The sequence below is a fragment of the Alosa sapidissima genome, chromosome 11 (genome assembly GCF_018492685.1).
Source record: "Alosa sapidissima isolate fAloSap1 chromosome 11, fAloSap1.pri, whole genome shotgun sequence".
In the NCBI taxonomy this organism is placed as follows: Eukaryota; Metazoa; Chordata; class Actinopteri; order Clupeiformes; family Clupeidae; genus Alosa; species Alosa sapidissima.
This window is the reverse complement of record NC_055967.1, coordinates 36596680-36616412: the sequence shown is the minus strand read 5'-3', so window position 1 is coordinate 36616412 and position 19733 is coordinate 36596680. Positions and strand designations below refer to the sequence as shown.

The following is a 19733-nucleotide window of genomic DNA, read 5'->3' as shown; positions in this document are numbered from 1 at the left end:
GATGCAGCATGATATAGTTAAAAAAATTCTAAGTTTAAAGGGACACCAGGCAAGCCTGAGTGCTTTTTCTCTACAAAGCTCCCCTAGCGTCTGTACATGTCGATACGTGTGCGAGCCCTTGCTCGGTCTGAAGCTCTTTTCCTTTTCTTTGCATCTTCCGTCAAGGGTTTTCGCTGCTTCTTCGTCGGCTCTGCCATTATACACACGTTTGCAACAATCGCTAGCGTTTTGTTAGCCTGCCTCTGTGCTGGGGATACAGGATGTAAACTGATCCTGCTTCTCGCGATGTCTGAGACTTTGTGAGACTGAAGGTCAGCGGGTACGATACACCGAACTTGCAAGCGGGATATTCTTCCTACAGGCAGTAGGGGCGGGCGAGAGAGTCTTCATTCGACCTGTAATGAGTCATTTAACCATATACCGACTTACAAAGATGATTAATTAACACAAAAACGTTGCCTGGTGTCCCTTTAATAAAGTGTCCAACGAGCCAATTGTGGAAAAAATATTTATTTTCAAGATGGAAAATATTATTTATTTCGTAACAACCAAGTTTTATCAACACATGCTTACTTAATGCCGTGATTTGTAAGACTTTGTAAGACACTCGTGGGCTTTTATTTCCAGATTTTCCATTTTCGGACAAGGAATAACAGACCACAAGTCATTGATTAACATTAAAAACAACAACATACGAATACCCAGTAATATATATCAAAAGTAGCCTAACTACAGGAATAGCACAACTCAAAATCTACCTTCTGAGTCATTTACCATCAGAGTGCCACCCAGCCTGAGGTGGCAAGCGGTTGAATCTGGGTATCACCACAGAGAATACCGAGGTGACAGCTTTAGGTGACCCAGATAGTGAGTGAGCAGACATATAAGTGGTGTAGGTAGTGAGTAAGGAGAAAAACATTTGAGAGAAATACTAGTGATGGATGCTAGCATACATACATTATACGCTCCCCTGCTAGCATACACACATTATACGCTCCCCTGCTAGCATACATACATTATACGCTCCCCTGCTAGCATACATACATTATACGCTCCCCTGCTAGCATACATACATTATACGCTCCCCTGCTTGTTACAAATCTAAATCTATGAAATAGTTCAAATAATCATATGCTGGGTAGTATTAAGTCATCCGTACATCATCATTTTGGTGATGTGTGCGTGCACCAACCTCTTTTCACTGATAACCTGTGCAGAGAGATATATTATGCTGACATTTTGGGACAATATGGCTGTGGCTGCTGAGGTGTATCTATATTTAAACAGGGAGCTTGGAATTGTACACAAAATTACATAATACATAATAAACATTAAATGATCCAATATTATAATCATGTAATAACAAACATAAAAGAGTCACAGTTACTTAAGCCATTTCTAAATGACCGGTGCGCCATTAGCATCGTCAGAAAGCGAGTATGATTTGTCAAAAAACAATTTGTCTCAATAAAAGTTGTATTACATTGGCGTCATGTCCTGAGGGATTCAGCAAAGTTTAGCTACCAAATGATGAACTGCAGAGTGGTAGTTTGCACTGCGGGCACATTAACACCGGCCCATGTTTACCAGTGGGGCATGTAGCACCGGCCCATGTTTACCAGTGGGGCATGTAGCAGTAAACACCGTGCTTCTGCTGGCGTGGAGGATAGCCAAAAGTGCGCACTCCAGCTTCCTCTGGGCCACAGTTGGCCCGGGGTCTGGAGATCGGGTAGCGCACACTCCCGTCGGCGAGCCAGCCCGCGTCACAGCGGTCCAGGCCCTGGAACCTCCAGCCAGCGTACAGCTGGCCCACCTTGGCCATCTCGCTGCCCGCATCCCGACAGGCCTGCGCCGCCTCCGTGAAGTTCACCCTCCGAGGCTGCTCCAGGAAGTACACGGTGCCTAGGGTCAGAGAGAGGGGTCAGACAGCACAGGCTGCTATTGCCACTGAATAACATGTGATCAGGTCACCTGGATAGACCTTTGCCATCCACTACGACTGCAATTATCTGTTACCTTTGAGGGAGGCAGTGAAGCAAAAGGCATCAAAATGGTCAAGGTGTTGATGCCGCAGGCCGTAGCTGCGGAGGCCAGGGGCCAGATGAGCGCCCCCGCAGGCCTCTCTTGGTATGGACACGGGGTACTGGGCTGTGCCATCCGCCAGCCACCCTGCATTGCACCAGTCCAGCCCCTCTTCCCAGGCAGCAAAGAGCTGGTCAAATGTGGCCAGTGTTGCACCCTGCTCCTCACACACCCGCTTGGCCTCATGGAAATTCATCTGGTAGCGCCCTCTGGAGGAGTAATAAGGGAACACCACCCCTGAGAGGAGAGGGCAAGTCAGTCAGTTTTTCCTGTGCCATGGAGAGTTTATTACAGCAGTGGTCGTTTTCTGTTTACTAGATTAATGAGAACAGAGAACTCAAACTCACTGCTCTTCAGCAACAAGCCATAGTACTGCTAGACCTGCTAATCAGATCTTGTGATTAGCAGGTCTACATAGAACAGTCTATGGTACACTCTTTACAAAGTATTCTTTGTCCTCTAGTGCAGTGTTTCTCAAAGTGAGGTCCGGGGACCACTGGTGGTCCGCAAGCTATCCCAAGTGGTCCGCGAGCAGACGTGGTAAAATATAATATAGATGAGTTGTTTGCCATATTGAACCAACATGTATGTAAATCCAAACAGTTCTGCAACGCTGCCTATGTAAGTTATGCCGGTTTAAATCATATGAATCCTCTGACACAAGCAAGGTGCACAGAAAATAAGCAACGTGGCTCAGTGCTCAGGGAGTAAGCCTATTGTGTAAGTAACTATTTAAGTAGGTCTACTCTTTTTTTTTTAGCTAGGTGGTCAGTGAGGTTTTTTTTATTGATTAAGTGGTCCTTGGTCTGAAAAAGTTTGAGAAACACTGCTCTAGTGTCATAGCGTAAGTAGTCTATGTCATATTTTACAGTATATACACTGTGTCATTTAGTGTATTATTTATACTCTAGCTGACGCAATATAGCCAGGTAAACACTGACCATGGCTCTCAACTGATTTCATCTGATAATATAAAGGTAGCCTACAACAAATGAAAAATATAAAAAATAAATAATAATTTGTTGACCCAAGTAAACGCAATACTTTAAAAAGTGCATAACAACAGAAAAAATATGTCATTTCACTAATGGTTTACAGAGCTGAATGTACAAAAGAGTTTCAATAGCCTAAACTACTCGTATGTAGATAGGCGCCTATATTTTGTCGTGGGACAAACACGATGTTTGATCACTTGGGATACCTCGGAATTCTAGCCCAACGGTAACGCTCTCATCCTCTAGTCCGTCGATCACTTCACAGCGGTAGAGGCCAGTGTCATCCACGGTTAGCGGACTGATGACTAGGGATGCGTCCCCAGGGGCCTCTCGGCGGAGGCGCACGCGCCCCCGAAAGCCACCATAGCTCCGGTGACGCGTGCCTATAGCCACCATAACGTCCTCCTCCAGACTGCCATCTGTCGAAGAAAGTCGAAACCACTTCACCCTGGTCCGACGAGGTGTGTGAATCTCCGGCTCATACCGGTAGTGACAGGGCAGAGTGGCATTGCTGCCCTGAACAGCCGCCACCGTCGACCTCGGGCTCTCCACATGAAGGCGCACGCCGCTGAAGTGTACTGCAACATGGAAGCAACATTATTCCCACAGCAATTGATGAAGAATCGGTGACCTTGACGTCTTCCCTGTCATTAATAGGGCAGTTATTGTCATTGACTGTGTTTAACTGATTCTGACAGTTGCAACACTTGATGACACTTTTATATAAGGCATCTTAAACAAATATTACCTATTTTAGCCCCGCTAAAGTATTTGATAAAAATGAGACGATCTCTTACAGTTGCCAACTGAACAAAATGATCATATGTAGCCTACTCTCTCCATTGCCGTTCCCATTCATTGCGTCTTGGTAGAAGAAGCCGTTGGAATATCTTGGTGATGCTTCGCTGAAGTGCAAGTAAAGCCAAATGACCACCAGGTGACGTGATATCCACATGTTCATCCTCTCAACTCGATACCGGTACATTTTCTGTGGGGACTCTGGCTGGACCACATAAATTGATATTAACATTTGTTAATATTTGTATCTGGATTGGATGTTTTTATCCTTATGAATGTCAACACATACAAAATTGAGCAACCAAGAGAAAGTGCTGACTTAATCAAACGCAGATGCAGTGAATTACAGATGGTGTCACTAAATTTCGAAAGTGTTTATTTCGGTGAGGAGACATCGATAGGACATAACAGTAACTTAATGTAGCCTATCTTAGAGCAATTAATAAGCCACAGAAACTTTCAGACTGTGATCATTTCCAATCACGTTAAGCTCTGTACAAATTTGCTGCTACACGCGTCGAGGGAACAAAGCATAAGTTTTAAAAAGTTGGATTAAAATCCCCTTCAAACCAAAATAGTTCAGAATCAAAATAGACATTTCACGTCGAAAAGAATCACTGTAAGACTGGACCACAAGTAATACAAAGAGGTATTTATGAGTTTCTTTAATGGCAAGGAGGTCTCGACATTGTAAATTTGCTTGGGTTCATATGTCTCTGGACATAATTATGTGATGTAAGAACTCTAGTTCTCTAGTAATAAAAGACATTTACTCACTGTTTCTTAGAATCTCAAACTCAAGTCGACGAAGGGCGTCCTCCGGCTGCCTTAGTGCTCCTTTATGTGCGTGATGGACTAGAATACTGTGCCCACCCTCCTCGCCTTTTCATTGATATTTTGATGAATTACGAGGGGTGACGTCATTTAAGAGAGGCATCCCCTTTGAACTTCACTGGTGTACCATCTCCTGAGAAAACGCTCAAGTGGCTTTTCTGGTGTCTGCGCTTAGTTGGGATAACATCGCGTGCGTACCGCAGTGTGTTTAACTTTGGTTTGCTCATGAGAAGATTTTGATTGTTTACTCAATAAAAACAGTGGGTCAAACCAAACAATGACGGAAGACCTTTAAAAATGGAGTGCATTTAACCTTGATTGTAGTTTCAAAAGCCCCTGTTGTGGCGCTTGTTTTGGCGCTGCAATAAAGTCACAGGGTGTTGTTGATCTGAAATAGAACACAGAAAGGATACGCATAAGAGGACTGCAATAACACAGTCGGCTGGAGGAAAGCTGATAAACAAATTCCACTTTTCCTCGGAGATCCTTAGAGACTGTCAATTTTCCAGAGCAAAAGACGGAAAAGTGGAAGCCTAGTCTATAGATAGCTCTGCAGATGTTCAGTGTTTACCGAACTCTATCACATGCCCACGTACTCCCGATATTACATGCGTGTTCATTCGCACCTCCACCTACATCCACCTACATCCTACTATGAACCTGCAGTAGTGTCAACTCCCCTTAAATCCGCGCGGTTTCCTACACGAGTCTGTGACCCTACACCTGCTGTTTTTGTTAGTCTATCGCTGTTTGTCGTTTTTACTCCCAAGTGATTCAAGTGTCAATCTGTCAGCAGTGGTTCAAGTGCCTTTCTGTCAACTCAGCGTCGCGGAAAAAGCTGTTACACAGCCTTTGGAATGGGCAGGATGTCAGGTTAACTTTCTAGAATTCCTTCCTGTAAATGTATAGGCCTACCCTGTTCTTCACTTCTCAATTGGTCGAATTCCTTCAGTTTTTCCGTCACTATGAGAGACGCTTTTCTAGCAGACACAGACCCATTAGCGCTGTTTGAAGCTCGGTGTGAGTCCGTTCCCAAGATACAGATGAAAGCTCATGCCCGAGGACACGAATACCAGTGTTGTGGGTATGGGTGAGGGCGAGAGCAGGAACTAAATTCCTCTAGAGATAAATCATTATTTAGCTGTGTGCAACACAGGACTTTCAATAAAGTATGCAGTCACTTTTTATGGTGCATTCAGGCCTATGTGCGCCTTGTATCCAACTCAGAGAGGAACATTAGAAGAGGAACATCATGGGGTGTAGGGTGGTTTGTCAATAATATATTTCCATTGACCATCCAGTTAGACTGACAGCTAATAATATTTTTATGTAGAAAGATACAAAGAGTAGGCTGTTCAAAGTATCAATGTGCAGGATTCACTGTACACTTTTTAGGTAAACCATAGAGTACCATAGGCCTAATTGCCTTTAAGTATAGATGTGCATGTTTCCTGTCATTTGCTCATTGTAGAGGAATGTCCATCTTTTTAGAACGAGTGCCACTGCATGTAAAATGAATGAGGTTGCTCAATATCATGTGTAGGCTTTGCCCCGGATATAACCTTTTACTTTTGTTTTTCATCAAAATTAAGAATTAATTCCGAGTCCACAGCCAAGTTTGTGGGCATGGTATAATTACTATAGGGTTTCAATAATTACGATCTGTAGACCTGTCTGCACGATGCACTGTTGTGCTGACTCTATTTACCTCTAGGTCTGACACCAGTATTGAATGTATAAGGAGAGACAATGGAGGCATTGAGAGTAACCGTTGGACACTGGGGTCAGCTGACACTGGCATGACTGGACTCGTTTAGTTTGTCCACACACGCAGAATTACAGACTCAAGAACAGCAGTAACTTCAGGTAGCTGACTCACTTGAGCCTAGTCTATATTTTAGTCCAAAGATACTCCTAATGGTTCTACTCATGATGACCAAGGTGGGCTTTGATCAATGTATTCAGCTATCGCAAGAGTATGATCATTAAAGTACAGCCTATTTATTATAGGACATGAAGAATCACAGCATCACAAATCTGCCATGAATCCAGTAGTCTTTGTTGTTTGGTTTAATTATTCATTTGTCCAGAACAAAGCAATCCTGGCCACCATTCTATTCCACAGTATATAGGACAAGCAATGAAACCCGGCATGAGCTGTACTTGCATACTGATGTGTGGGGGGCAGAATTATCTGTATGGGTGTATAACCCATTTAACCCAGTTTATATGATTCATATGTATGTACATCCTGCCATATAACGCAAACACAATGGAATGCTGCATAAAATCATTTAAACTCTTTATTATTTATGTCTTCATTTAAAGACCAAACAGGACAAATCTGTTTAAGACTGAAACATCAAGAGTGCACCAAATCTATGCTTAGAACACAACAATGACAGCAATTTGTATGAAGCATAAAACTCATTGGTTTAGAAAAAACAGGAAGAAACAGTTGGGGACTATTATGTAGCTAATATAGCAAAGATCATAGCAACATCCTCAGAGAAATCTACCAGAAAACGATATAATTGGTAATGAAAATGATTAAAACCCACAGAATGCATTCGGTCTTAAGGAAACACTGTTGTGGTTGATAAGTATTTATCAGCTTGTGATAATAACCACGATCCCCTCTATTCTCAGTGGAAAGCAGTGCAGAGAAATAATGATCTTTTTTTTAACCATTCATTAATATTAAAACTCCTATCATATTGCACAAGCCCAAAATTCATAATTCATGGGGGGTATCACAATGCCAAAGCCTGGACTTATTATGTTGATTGACACCTCGGACGGACATTAAGGGGAAGCGTAGAAATCATTCTTAATTTGATTTAAGCTCCTATTCTCCTTATCATGTTGGCAGCAGCCACGTCTCCCCAAGCCATCTGTTTCTCATAAACAGCCTTTGACTGTAAGAAACGTGGACTAATTCATCAGCCACTATGCATTTATCTTCTCTTCTGAGCAAAACCAGCCCCAAATAAACACAATAAACAAACATCCCTATATTCCCCATCATGTGTTACACAATCACACAGTTTCATGTTAGAGTCGCCCCAGCAAAGCAACCACTATTTCTGATCCACTGCTGTGGTTTCACTATTCTGTAAGAATGGGTATGTTCCAAAAACTGCATCAAAAAATGATATTTAGCTTAAATGCACGTCATAAAAACCTCAGTAGCACAATGCAATAAATTCATCTCTACCTGAGAAAAATATTTGGCAGTGTTGGGCCAAAACTTTTATTGGCATGAATGTTGACCTGTATATTCCTTAACTTAGTCACACTAGATCATATTTTGTTTGTTTACAATGAGAGTGAATATGACACGAATAGATCATTTTATCTATTTATAGTAATACTTACTTATTACATAGTAAGTGTAAACAACTTACATTATTAGCACAAATAGACATGTATGCTCTAATCACTGTTATAATATCATCAATAATAAAGAAATGTTAAACAAACTTAAAACCCATTTACAGAAGCAGGAACACATTTCAGAGCATTTCAATTCAACATATTCACAATCAGATCACTGTGCTCTACTTACTACCTAATGTGTTACTGTACTGGGGAGATCAAAACCCTGCAACAACAGATTTACAACTACTAAACTAACACTAGAACCATGACTTTAAGTGTGACTATTTTGGTTTATGTACATCTCTCGCTAAATGAATGATCTCTTGTCACAAAACAGGGACAGAGAGCAGCCAAGCAAATCCAGGAACAACTTCTGCAAAAGCAGAACCTCACTCAGCACTCCAGTTCCAGAGCCCAGCGGTGCTAAACGGTACATGAAAACACTGTGCAAAGCCAGTGTGAGAAATGGGCGAAACTCTGCTTGGTTCAAACATATCAAGAACACCTCTCTAATTAATTTTGGATACTGGCAATACTTCCAACTCACAAACAAAACCCTTTTCCAAGCCATTCAGTTGCTACAAAGAAATGAGCGTGTGACGCATTTCAGCACCTCAAAGTGGAGTTCAATCCTCATCGCTCAATGAGGCAGCATCACTGTGGTTTGGACTGTGTAGTGTGTGTGTGTGTGTGTGTGTGTGCATGTGTGTCTTTGATAGAAAGAGAGAGTGCGAGCGTGTGAAAATAAGAGCCGGGAGGTCACTGTGTGGCGTGTGGTCAAAGATGCAGGCTGTGTCGTGTCCAAGGAGCTGGACTCAGAGTCCCCCCAGCTGTGCCGGCTGGTGGGGCAACGCTGCCCTCTGGTGCTGGGAGCAAGGCAGTGCAGGCATGGCTCAGGAGGTAGGGAGGGAGAGGGGAAGAGGAGAGAGGGGGAAGAGAAGGAGGGATGGAGGGAGGGAGGAAGAGGTGCTACTCGTCACAACCCAGCAGCTCCATTCGCAGCGTGATGTGCTCGTGCCACGCCCATGGCAGGACGCGGACGAATCGGGCGTAGAAGGGAGGCTCGAACACGTTCTTCTTGTGGACGTTGTTGTCACTGTTGCCGGGGAAGATCTGCGGTGGAGAGCACATCAGCAGTGATGGAAATGAAACATGCGATGGACAGACGGCTACGGCCATCTCGCCATGTGCTGCTATGTCCCACAGAAAAGTTTCAATCCAAAACATTCACTACATTTTTTAAGCTAAAGATTCACAAGGATTTGTTATTTTAAATAATAATAATATTAATAATAAACATGAGTATGGAGATTACAGTAAGTGTGTGTGTGTGTGTGTGTGTGCGTATTTGTGTGTATTTGTGTGTGTGTGTGTGTGCCCGCGCGCGTGTGTGTGCGCGCGTGTGTGTGTGTGTGTGTGTGTGTGTGTGTGTGTGTGTGTGTGTGTGTGTGTGGCTTTGGCCGCTCACCTTGTCGTCGTTAGTCCTCTCATCTTTGATCACAGTCCAGCTCTGACCGTCACTGCTGTAGGTCACCTTGAAAGCGGACACAAACTGAACACTGCCGAAGTCCTTGGCCCCCTGCGTGATGATGCCCGTGATGCGCTTGGGAGATTTCAAATCAACCTGAAGGACATCAACAGACAGCATATTTATTGCCATTTTTATTCACCCAGCATCTTCTTGAAGAATAACTCACATGATTTCACAGGCACGTTAAGGTTCCAAAGGGTTCAATTCCAGTAAACAAATAAATGACATATTTTGCTTGATGAATACAGTGAGGACAACTCTCTCAAACATTCTCTTTTTGGACCAACCAGAAGTGCTTACAGTAAGTACTTGTTAAGTACACTCAGATCATCACAGCCCAAGCACTGACCTGCAGCCACTCAGAGCGGCTGTTGCTGGCAGCGCTCCAGGCGTTGGTCTTGCCCTGCTTGTCCAGTCGGGCGTAGTGCGGGTGCCAGGTGAACGCCTCGATGCCCCACGTGCGGAAGGTGCTGGACGCCGACATCTGAGCATCGCTGATCAGACGAGACTTGATGCCCAGGGGCTCGGAGCAACCTGTCGTGTTCAAATAGACTGTGGAGTCAGGACCCCCGGACAGAGAGAGAGGGGGAGGGACAGAGAGAGAGAAAAATGATAGACAAGTGGACAGACAACAGCAGCACAAGCAAGAGCAACACAAACCGGGTCAGTGGCCAACCAGGGCAGCAGTCGGTGGCATGCAGCGGACAGTCGTCTGTGTGTGTCTGTGTGTGTGTTTCTGTGTCTGTGTGTCTGTGTAATGCTCATTATATGTAGTCTGTGTGTAGGCCATGCATGATAATGAGACAGCACTGCCAGTGTATGTGTGTGTGTATACGTATGTGTGTGTGTGTGTGTGTGTGTATAGGCTACTGTACGTGTTAGTGTGTGAGGCATGCTTGGGAGTACTCTGTGTGAAGGCCATGCGTGATGTTGACACGGCACTGCCAGTGTGTGTGTGTGTGTGTATACGTGTTAGTGTGAGAGGCATGCTTGGGAGTACTCTGTGTGAAGGCCATGCGTGATGTTGAGACGGCACTGCCAAGAGAAAGAAACAGACAGGCATGGGCATGGAAAACTGCATAGTTTACGATGACAAGAATGAGTCGGAAAAGCAGCAGGGGACAATTCCATTTCCCATAATGAGGAAGCCTGGCTGGAGGCCATCGCTATCAGGGCTAATGCCTCTGCTGATGTAGCACCACTGAAATGGAACTGTCCCAAACTCTTACGAAGAGAAAGGACACACATTTTCTTCACCGGAACAATCTCATCACAAAATGTACCATTTTCATTAAAAAAAAGACACTAGGAGGATGTGTGCACAGTTTCATTATAATTGTTTCAAGTCATTTCCAATCTAATTCAACACCGCGAGAATCGGAACAGAAAAGTATGTGTACACCTTTCATCTTCTGCTTGGAAACAAAAGCGCAACTTATTTGGACCATATGGGAGTTCCAGCTGCCAAAATGACATCAAGCTCCTGTCATAGCTCATACGGCATAAATAAAAGCTCCTGTCATAGCTCATACGGCATAAATAAAAGCTCCTGTCATAGCTCATACGGCATAAATAAAAGCTCCTGTCATAGCTCATACGGCATAAATAAAAGCTCCTGTCATAGCTCATACGGCATAAATAAAAGCTCCTGTCATAGCTCATACGGCATAAATAAAAGCTCCTGTCATAGCTCATACGGCATAAATAAAAGCTCCTGTCATAGCTCATACGGCATAAATAAAAGCTCCTGTCATAGCTCATACGGCATAAATAAAAGCTCCTGTCATAGCTCATACGGCATAAATAAAGCTCCTGTCATAGCTCATACGGCATAAATAAAGCTCCTGTCATAGCTCATACGGCATAAATAAAGCAAATGACTGTAGACGCAGAGGGTGTGGCCCTGGGTGGGTGTGGCCCTGGGTGGGTGTGGCCCTGGGTGGGTGTGTTCATATGTCAGTTCAGGGTGAGTAACAGGCTTGACTCAGATGGTGGGTTCCTTCATTGTGGATATATACATGCCTGTGCAGATTCCCTGGTGAAACTACTAAGTCTGTGCTGTTTTCCAGGTCCCTTATAATATACACATATACGTATAATCCAGTACATTCTAAAAAACTTGTACACCTAACTTTTTGATTGAAGCTAGATTTACTTTGACATGACATGACAGATGAACGTCTCAAATTAAGATTCCCCTGTGTGTCTATGACCCATCCCTTAAGCAAGTCCCCTGTGTGTCTATGACCCATCCCTATGACCCATCCCTTAAGCAAGTCCCCTGTGTGTCTATGACCCATCCCTATGACCCATCCCTTAAGCAAGTCCCCTGTGTGTCTATGACCCATCCCTATGACCCATCCCTTAAGCAAGTCCACTGTGTGTGTATGACCCATCCCTATGACCCATCCCTTAAGCAAGTCCCCTGTGTGTCTATGACCCATCCCTATGACCCATCCCTTAAGCAAGTCCCCTGTGTGTGTATGACCCATCCCTATGACCCATCCCTTAAGCAAGTCCCCTGTGTGTGTATGACCCATCCCTATGACCCATCCCTTAAACAAGTCCCCTGTGTGTCTATGACCCATCCCTATGACCCATCCCTATGACCCATCCCTATGACCCATCCCTATGACCCATCCCTTAAACATGCTAGCAATGTACCGTTGAGCTCGCAGCCGACTAGCTCCATGCGCAGGGTGCAGGCCTTGCGGCAGACCACAGGGATGATGCGGAGGTGCTGGCCGATGATGGGCGGGTCGAACAGGTTGGTCTTGGTGCCGTCGTTGTCCATGTTCCCCACAAAAACCTGGAGGGAGGTGAATCAGCGCCCCATTAACCCAGCGCATTAAAACTTCAACCACAGCTATGCTGGGACCTACTCACTGCTGTCTAGCTTCACTGGATACAGCTTGCCTTTCCCCCCAAATCATTTCTGCTTTTCAAAAAAAGTACTTCCTAGTTTTGTATGACAGTAGTGCATGTTTGTTTGTATTTTGACCTTTGACATGTTTTGCGCTTTGTGCATTCCAGATTTTGTTCAAGACCTTAAAAGAGAAATCTGGCGATTTTTCACATTTATTTACATTTTTAAGTGTTGCCTTTCTTGGCCAGGGACCATTTAAAATGACTATGTCAATAGACTATTTCAATATGACCCCCCCTGGTTAAATAAAGAAAAAAAATAAAAAATAAGATAAAAAATAAACATCTCTGTTTCTCGGGGTCACCGAGTACTGTTGGTACAAAATAAACCCGAAAACATTTTCCTTCAACAGTTTCCACACTTTGAGTTTGGACGTGTAGCAAAAGAACTTGATGAGTAACAGGAGGAGCACTCACTGTGTCTGTCTTTTGGCCCTCCAGTCTGTACATGGTGTAGGTGCGGCCATCCAGGCTGGACGCCACCTTGAAGGCTTTGATGTACTCCGCCACACCCATGCGGCTGGCGCCCTGAGTGATGATGCCTGTGAAGCGCATCTTCCTCTGCAGGTTCACCTGAGCAACGAGAGCGTGCCTTTTAAAAACACAACGCAACACAACGCAACACAACACAACGCAACGCAACGCAACGCAACGCAACGCAACACAACAGGCTGGTATCTATGGTGACCATGCTGGAGCTGGAGCTATGGAGCTCAACACGCTACGTCTTCAGGAAACTAACAAATTTAAGGAAACATCTTCATCTGTTAGCACTCAGGCTAATTCAGACAACACAGAACATTACAGGAACATGTTGCCAATTCAGAGATCATAAAACGTTGCAGGAACACAACACAACACACTCCGTCTTGTCTATTTGCATGTGCTTTCTGACCTTGCAGTGCTCTCAGGGCCACAGTGAGATTCGGCTATTGGTTGTATATTTTATTGTATTGTTATATTGTATGTTGTACTTTTAACAGTATTTTGTATATTTTTTACTGTCCTTTCCATTTGTATTCCTATATTAGTGAATACTTTGAGAGCAGAGATTAACGGAGATTAACGGAGTCAAATTCCTTGTTTGTATATGCAAACCTGGCCAATAAAGCTGATTCTGATTCTGATTCTGATTCTCATCTAATGCATACCACCAGTGACAGACAAAGACAGTCACAGACACACACGCACAAATATGTTTGTAATGCACACGCATGCAAATCATTCATGTTCCAGAGAATTCCTACTGACAGCCAAACCAATGCTACCACTAATGTAGTCTCTTAGGAATGAAAAGTCTTCATCTGTTGCAATGAATCATGGGATATATGTGGTTCTCCCCAACCAGTTATTGGCCAAGAACACTTAGACCTGTTCACCTCAATCCAGGGGTTCCTGTCGTGTCCAGCGGAGGTCCAGGCGTTCACCAGGCCCTTGTTGTTGAGGCGGGCCTTCTCAGGCCCCCAGCGCTGCAGTCCCAGAATGCCGTAGTGCACAGAGGAGGCTGTAATCTGATGCTCGGCAATGCCCCCACCTTCCATGCCCAGCAGGGAGATGCAGCCTGACATGCACACGTCCGTCCGCACACACACACACACACACACACACACACACACACACACACACACACACAAATAGTGTTGTCAACACAGCCATGATGCCTCCTTGTTTTGCTTTGTTTAAGCGCAGTACTAAAATCATCTAAATGCTGGCGTGTCATTAAGGTCACCCTGCCATGTGTGTGCGGTCCCCCTCCCATGTGTGTGCGGTCACCCTGCCATGTGTGTGCGGTCACCCTGCCATGTGTGTGCGGTCACCCTGCCATGTGTGTGCGGTCACACTGCCATGTGTGTGCGGTCACCCTGCCATGTGTGTGCGGTCACCCTGCCATGTGTGTGCGGTCACCCTGCCATGTGTGTGCGGTCACCCTGCCATGTGTGTGCGGTCACCCTGCCATGTGTGTGCGGTCACCCTGCCATGTGTGTGCGGTCACCCTGCCATGTGTGTGCTTTCTTCCACTTCATGGCCTTTTCTGCTGGAGGTGCTTTTCTGCTGGAGGTGCATGTGCACCACAGCACTATATTTGGACCGCTGGTCAGTTTCTGCTGGAGGTGCATGTGCACCACAGCACTATATTTGGACCGCTGGTCAGTTTCTGCTGGAGGTGCATGTGCACCACAGCACTATATTTGGACCGCTGGTCAGTTTCTGCTGGAGGTGCATGTGCACCACAGCACTATATTTGGACCGCTGGTCAGTTTCTGCTGGAGGTGCATGTGCACCACAGCACTATATTTGGACCGCTGGTCAGTTTCTGCTGGAGGTGCATGTGCACCACAGCACTATATTTGGACCGCTGGTCAGTTTCTGCTGGAGGTGCATGTGCACCACAGCACTATATTTGGACCGCTGGTCAGTTTCTGCTGGAGGTGCATGTGCACCACAGCACTATATTTGGACCGCTGGTCAGTTTCTGCTGGAGGTGCATGTGCACCACAGCACTATATTTGGACCGCTGGTCAGTTTCATGAGCACTTGGGTTTCCGCGCTTTGCTCGGCCCTGGCGTGGCAGCATGCAGAGTCCTTTTCTCTTCAACTGACAGGCTAAGACAACTAGACGTTTACTTACACAGATGCCATGATACTTACGCAGGTGGCAGTGCTTTCCCACGTAGGGAGAGGGGCACTTGCAGTTGAAGTCTCCTTCCAGATCTCGACACACGCCTCCATTCTTACAGGGCTGACCGGCACAGTCATTGACATCTGAAGAGAGGAGAGCATTGCATACATGACATTAGGTGCAAAAGCCACAAAGCCAACATGGGTTTCAGTTTAGCGTGCTTATTTTTCTCTACCACAAGATGGCGCCCTAGCTGTCAGTGCAGAGCATCTTTCTGAAGTAAGCCTTTAAGTGTTGTTAAGCATCACGCAGTGTTAATTATGGATGAGGCCACCAAACAGGCAAAAAAAAAAAAACTATAAATAGAGCATAATAAAAAAAGTGCAGTTTCCGTAGCTGCAGAGCCTGAGGTGTTAAGGCTCTCTCTTCACAAAGTAGTTCTGACCGCAGGTCGCCCTAGTCGATGAAGGTCATTTATGCGTCAGGTAAACCACAGCGCTAACAGTATGGACGCACATGTGCCCCTCCTAAACCAACCAAAACACAACATAACCTGAGGCACAGTAATCCTCATGGTCAGACAGCGCTGGAGTGGTCAGTGTCTTGCCCTGTGTCGTAAGAGGATTGAGCCAGTGCTCTGCCCGCTCTGCAGACACGCTGGACCTTCACAGACACCCTGGGCCTTCACAGACACCCTGGGCCTTCACTAATCCACTTAGGAACACAGGGTCAAAGATGCCTTAGGCCACCCGCTGACATCAGGCAACCCGAGAGCCCGTCTGCCACCGGCGGGGTCAATGCCCTGATGTCTACGCCGTGGGCCACTGGGAGATCAGGCGTCAGGCGTCACTGGTAGCCGGCGGGCAACAGAACGAGCGGCGCCCCGATGCTCAGACGGTTGGCAGAGTCCGACTGGCAGGACATTCCGGAGTTGATGAAGGGGAAGAGGGGGGGATTACCACATGCTAGAATCCAGATGGACAACCCTGCGCAGCCAAGACAACCCTGCGCAGCCATGACAACCCTGGGCAGCCAGGAGGCCTGCAGGTCAGCCAGGCCGCGAAACCGGCGTTTTCTCTCCCAACACTGTGTCTGTCTTCTATCAGGCTTTTGTCTGACTGTGCTGCCAAAGGGGAGCCTTGAATGCAACTCCCCTCATGAGTCTTCCTGATTTCCCACAATTCCCCTCATGTGTCCTGATATCCCACAATTCCCCTCATGTGTCCTCATGTGCCCTCCTGATATCCCACAATTCCCCTCATGTGCCCTCCTGATTTCCCACAATTCCCCTCATGTGCCCTCCTGATTTCCCACAATTCCCCTCATGTGCCCTCCTGATTTCCCACAATTCCCTTCATGTGTCCGGATATCCCACAATTCCCCTCATGTGTCCTGATATCCCACAATTCCCCTCATGAGTCCTCCTGATATCCCACAATTCCCCTCATGTGTCCTCCTGATATCCCACAATTCCCCTCATGTGTCCTGATATCCAACAATTCCCCTCATGAGTCCTCCTGATATCCCACAATTCCCCTCAGGTGTCCTGATATCCCACAATTCCCCTCATGTGTCCTGATATCCAACAATTCCCCTCATGAGTCCTCCTGACATCCCTCTGAAATGTCCTCCACTGTCAAGAACAATAACAAGTGTCTTAAATCACAATGGGAGTGTCTGGCTCACACAGAACACACTGATGCCAGAGAGGAGCCGATCGGTCACTTTATTGAGGGTCAATACAGTTGTAGATGACACGTCCATGGGAAGTTGAGAAATATCAATAGGGATCCCATGTTACCTCGCAGCATGACCCAGATCAATTTCAGCCCAGTCAGCAGGCTCTGGCATGTGATGCTGGGAGCGCAGTCTCTGGAGCAGGGGCCCCTGCGAACGCAGGCTGGGGAGAACAGGAGCGCTGGGGAGAGCAGGCGGGGGAGAACAGAGGACCGCTTTTGTTTGGCCCCCTCGGCCCCCCGCGCCATCTTAATGGCATCTTGTGATGCCGCTGTGTGTGTGTGTGTGTGTGTGTGTGTGTGTGTGTGTGCCGCCGCTGCTGCTGCTGCTGGCCTGTGGGACAGGGCATGGCGGCGCGATGCGCCGAGTCATCATATTCCGTCACCTAAACCGGCTCGCCTCCGAGGGCCCGCGCTCCCTGCACCTATATCATAGCCACCAGCCCAGTCATGAGCCTCGCATGGAAACTGGCCCACAATCAGCCGCTCGCTGGGTCATGTGGACCCGTCTGATCTCAACTGGCAGTAACTCTGGTCTTGGGACAGGAGAGTCTTTCACTGTAGTTGGGAAAGGAGGGGCTCTCAGGATACAGGAGCATTCCCACAGGGACGTGCTGGTAGTGAAGACATGATGATGAAGATGATGATGATTATGATATGGTGGCTCTGTGAAGTGGGTCACTGCACTGAACATCAACAGAAGACTTGCTTGGTTAACCGGGTTGGTTCCCTCCACCATGTTTTCTGTGGGGCTTGTCTGTTTTGTGTGCAGGATTCCGCAAAAAACACCAATTTTCGTGAAACTTTAAGAAAAGCTGTAACAAGGGCCAAGGATGAACTCATTAATCTTTGGAGTGGTTCCAGGGCGGCTCCACAAATGTAGCTTTACTCTCTCATGTTGGAACATATTCCACTTGGCCTTGGTGGCGGTCTGAGCTCTGAGTGCTAAGCGTTTGTTAATATTTACAATTCTGGGGTCACAGTAGCCTGGCGGGCCATCCTATATCATTGAAATGTATAGTCTGGAATCGAACCATTCACCTCGCTTAATCCAAGGGGCGGGCAGAGAATTGTCATTCAAACTGCCTAGGCATGCAATAGGCCAGCGCTACGACCATATCCGTATCCGGTCGGCAAAACGGCAAATACATCCTTCTTCGAAAGGAATGACTTAAGTGCATTGTGTTGCTCAGTCCAACTCCTCCAAAGTGGACGCCAACGCCGATTCAAACAACCGCTCTTCGTTCGCCATAGCCACCTTCCTTGTTGTTCACCATCGCCGGACTGTCGTTATCCTGTTAAGCCCACCTTAAGACTCTCTAACAAAATAGAGCGCTGTGATTGGATGACGTCCACGGCGTCAGCCAATAGAAATCCCTATGGTTTGATACTAGACGTACAGGCTGAGCAAATTAATTTGCCGCCGCTAGGGTGCGTCTAGATTTCTAGGCTAGGGTCACAGTTCATAAGATCAGAAACTTAAAAAAACACACACACACACCAATAAATGAGTCTAAAATCAATCAACTTAATTAATTACAGAACTCACATACTGTAGATCATACTAATTTGTTTCACACTTGCAGGTTTAATGCACATTAAAAAATGTCAACTCTGCAATTCCCATATCAACTTGCGGTTAATGATTCATGCAAGCGAAAGACAGGAAGCGAAAGACAGCAAGCGAAAGACAGGAAGCGAAAAGCAAGCGAAAGTAAAACAACAGAAGAGTGACAGAGTTACTGTCCCCCCCGTGAGAGAGCCCGGTCCAGGTAGGTCACCTGGGGAACGGTGGAACATGTGAGAGAGCCCGGTCCAGGTAGTTCACCTGGGAAACGGTGGAACATGTGAGAGAGCCCGGTCCAGGTAGGTCACCTGGGGAACGGCGGAACATGCTAAATGGCCGTTCACCATTAAGATATTAATCTCCCGTTTTGAAAATCTCTCCCAACTCTTTATGCTTAAAACACCCCCCCCTTCCCGGCAAGGTACACACACACACACACACAAATTCCAACCTTCCCAATACCTGGTCAGCTGGACTAAAATAGGCAGCCATCAAACCAGGGGACTCATCCAATCGAAGCAATCAAAGCATGTGTTGGCCGCGGGCCATTACGACCGAGTAAAAGCTTTTGACGCAGATTTCACGGCTCTTGGGCGAGATTTCACGGTTCTTGGGCGAGATTTCACGGCTCTTGGGCAAGCTTTCAGCCCAATTGCATGTGGCGGTTGAGGACCTCCTGTCAGACTCGACTCAAACCTGTCACACTGTGAGCACCGACTCCCTTCACTTGCCGCCTCCAGCTTCCATTTCCCCCAGCAACAGGGCTGGTGACGGCGTGGGTGTGCTGCTCGGTGATAGAGGCCCCCACAACAACAAGTGTGTGCACGTATGGATGTGCTGCATACATACTGTATGTCTATTTACATTCAATATGCATGTATGTCTATTTACATTCAATATGCATGTATGTCTATTTACATCCAATACTGTATGTATGTCTATTTACATCCAATACTGTATGTATGTCTATTTACATTCAAGCATGAGAGAATGAGAAATCTGCATTAGTCAAATCTAATACACGGTGCTTGCACAGTAGTTTCATACATCTGGCAGTTCCTTGCAAAAGTATTCAACCCAACTGAAAGTCATTACCATTTTTAAACCAATTAAAAGACACTTCCACATATTTACCATTTTTAAACCAATTAAAAGATACTTCCACATATTTTCCAAATCAGATTTTTTTATTTGGACATTGATGCTCTAGTGTATTTCCAAAGGCAATATATTTTCTTTGCCTGATGCTACTAAAATGAATGTA

At 46.0% G+C, this 19733-nt stretch overlaps 2 protein-coding genes across 6 annotated transcripts in view; both read right to left on the bottom strand.

Moving 5' to 3' along the window:
- Positions 1–505: 505 nt before the first annotated feature.
- hapln3 (hyaluronan and proteoglycan link protein 3) lies at positions 506–5673 on the bottom strand. Of its 4 annotated transcripts, none has more exons than XM_042111193.1 (6): positions 5625–5673; positions 4653–5097; positions 3912–4080; positions 3284–3655; positions 2017–2319; positions 507–1902 (listed from the first exon to the last, which is right to left on the bottom strand). In XM_042111193.1, the coding sequence occupies exons 3-6, from the start codon at positions 4060–4062 to the stop codon at positions 1616–1618; spliced, it is 1113 nt and encodes a 370-aa protein (XP_041967127.1). In that variant the 5' UTR covers positions 4063–4080; positions 4653–5097; positions 5625–5673; the 3' UTR covers positions 507–1615. The 4 variants fall into 4 exon arrangements, with proteins under 4 accessions (XP_041967128.1, XP_041967127.1, XP_041967125.1 ...); XM_042111191.1 differs by lacking the exon at positions 5625–5673 and adding an exon at positions 5356–5566; XM_042111192.1 differs by lacking the exon at positions 5625–5673 and adding an exon at positions 5370–5566.
- A 1325-nt stretch (positions 5674–6998) lies between these two features.
- The window catches only part of mfge8b (milk fat globule EGF and factor V/VIII domain containing b), a 25115-nt gene continuing 12380 nt past the window's right edge, over positions 6999–19733 (bottom strand). The window contains exons 4-10 of one of the 2 annotated variants that reach the window (XM_042110792.1): positions 15196–15309; positions 13926–14107; positions 12964–13119; positions 12286–12430; positions 9971–10173; positions 9559–9714; positions 6999–9203 (exon numbers count right to left, since the gene is read on the bottom strand). In XM_042110792.1, coding sequence (XP_041966726.1) covers positions 9060–9203; positions 9559–9714; positions 9971–10173; positions 12286–12430; positions 12964–13119; positions 13926–14107; positions 15196–15309 — 1100 coding nt within the window. In that variant the 3' untranslated portion in view covers positions 6999–9059. The remainder of the gene's footprint in view (positions 9204–9558; positions 9715–9970; positions 10174–12285; positions 12431–12963; positions 13120–13925; positions 14108–15195; positions 15310–19733) is intronic. The other variant, XM_042110793.1, reaches the window with a different exon arrangement.

Coding starts and splice junctions, on each gene's coding strand:
- hapln3 (XM_042111193.1), bottom strand. CDS start 4,062: ATGTACCGGTATCGAGTTGAGAGGATGAACATGTGGATATCACGTCAC. Junction 2,320..3,283: donor CGTTGGGCTAGAATTCCGAG/GTATCCCAAGTG, acceptor CTCTCCTCTCAG/GGGTGGTGTTCCCTTATTAC. Junction 1,903..2,016: donor CTTCACTGCCTCCCTCAAAG/GTAACAGATAAT, acceptor CTCTGACCCTAG/GCACCGTGTACTTCCTGGAG.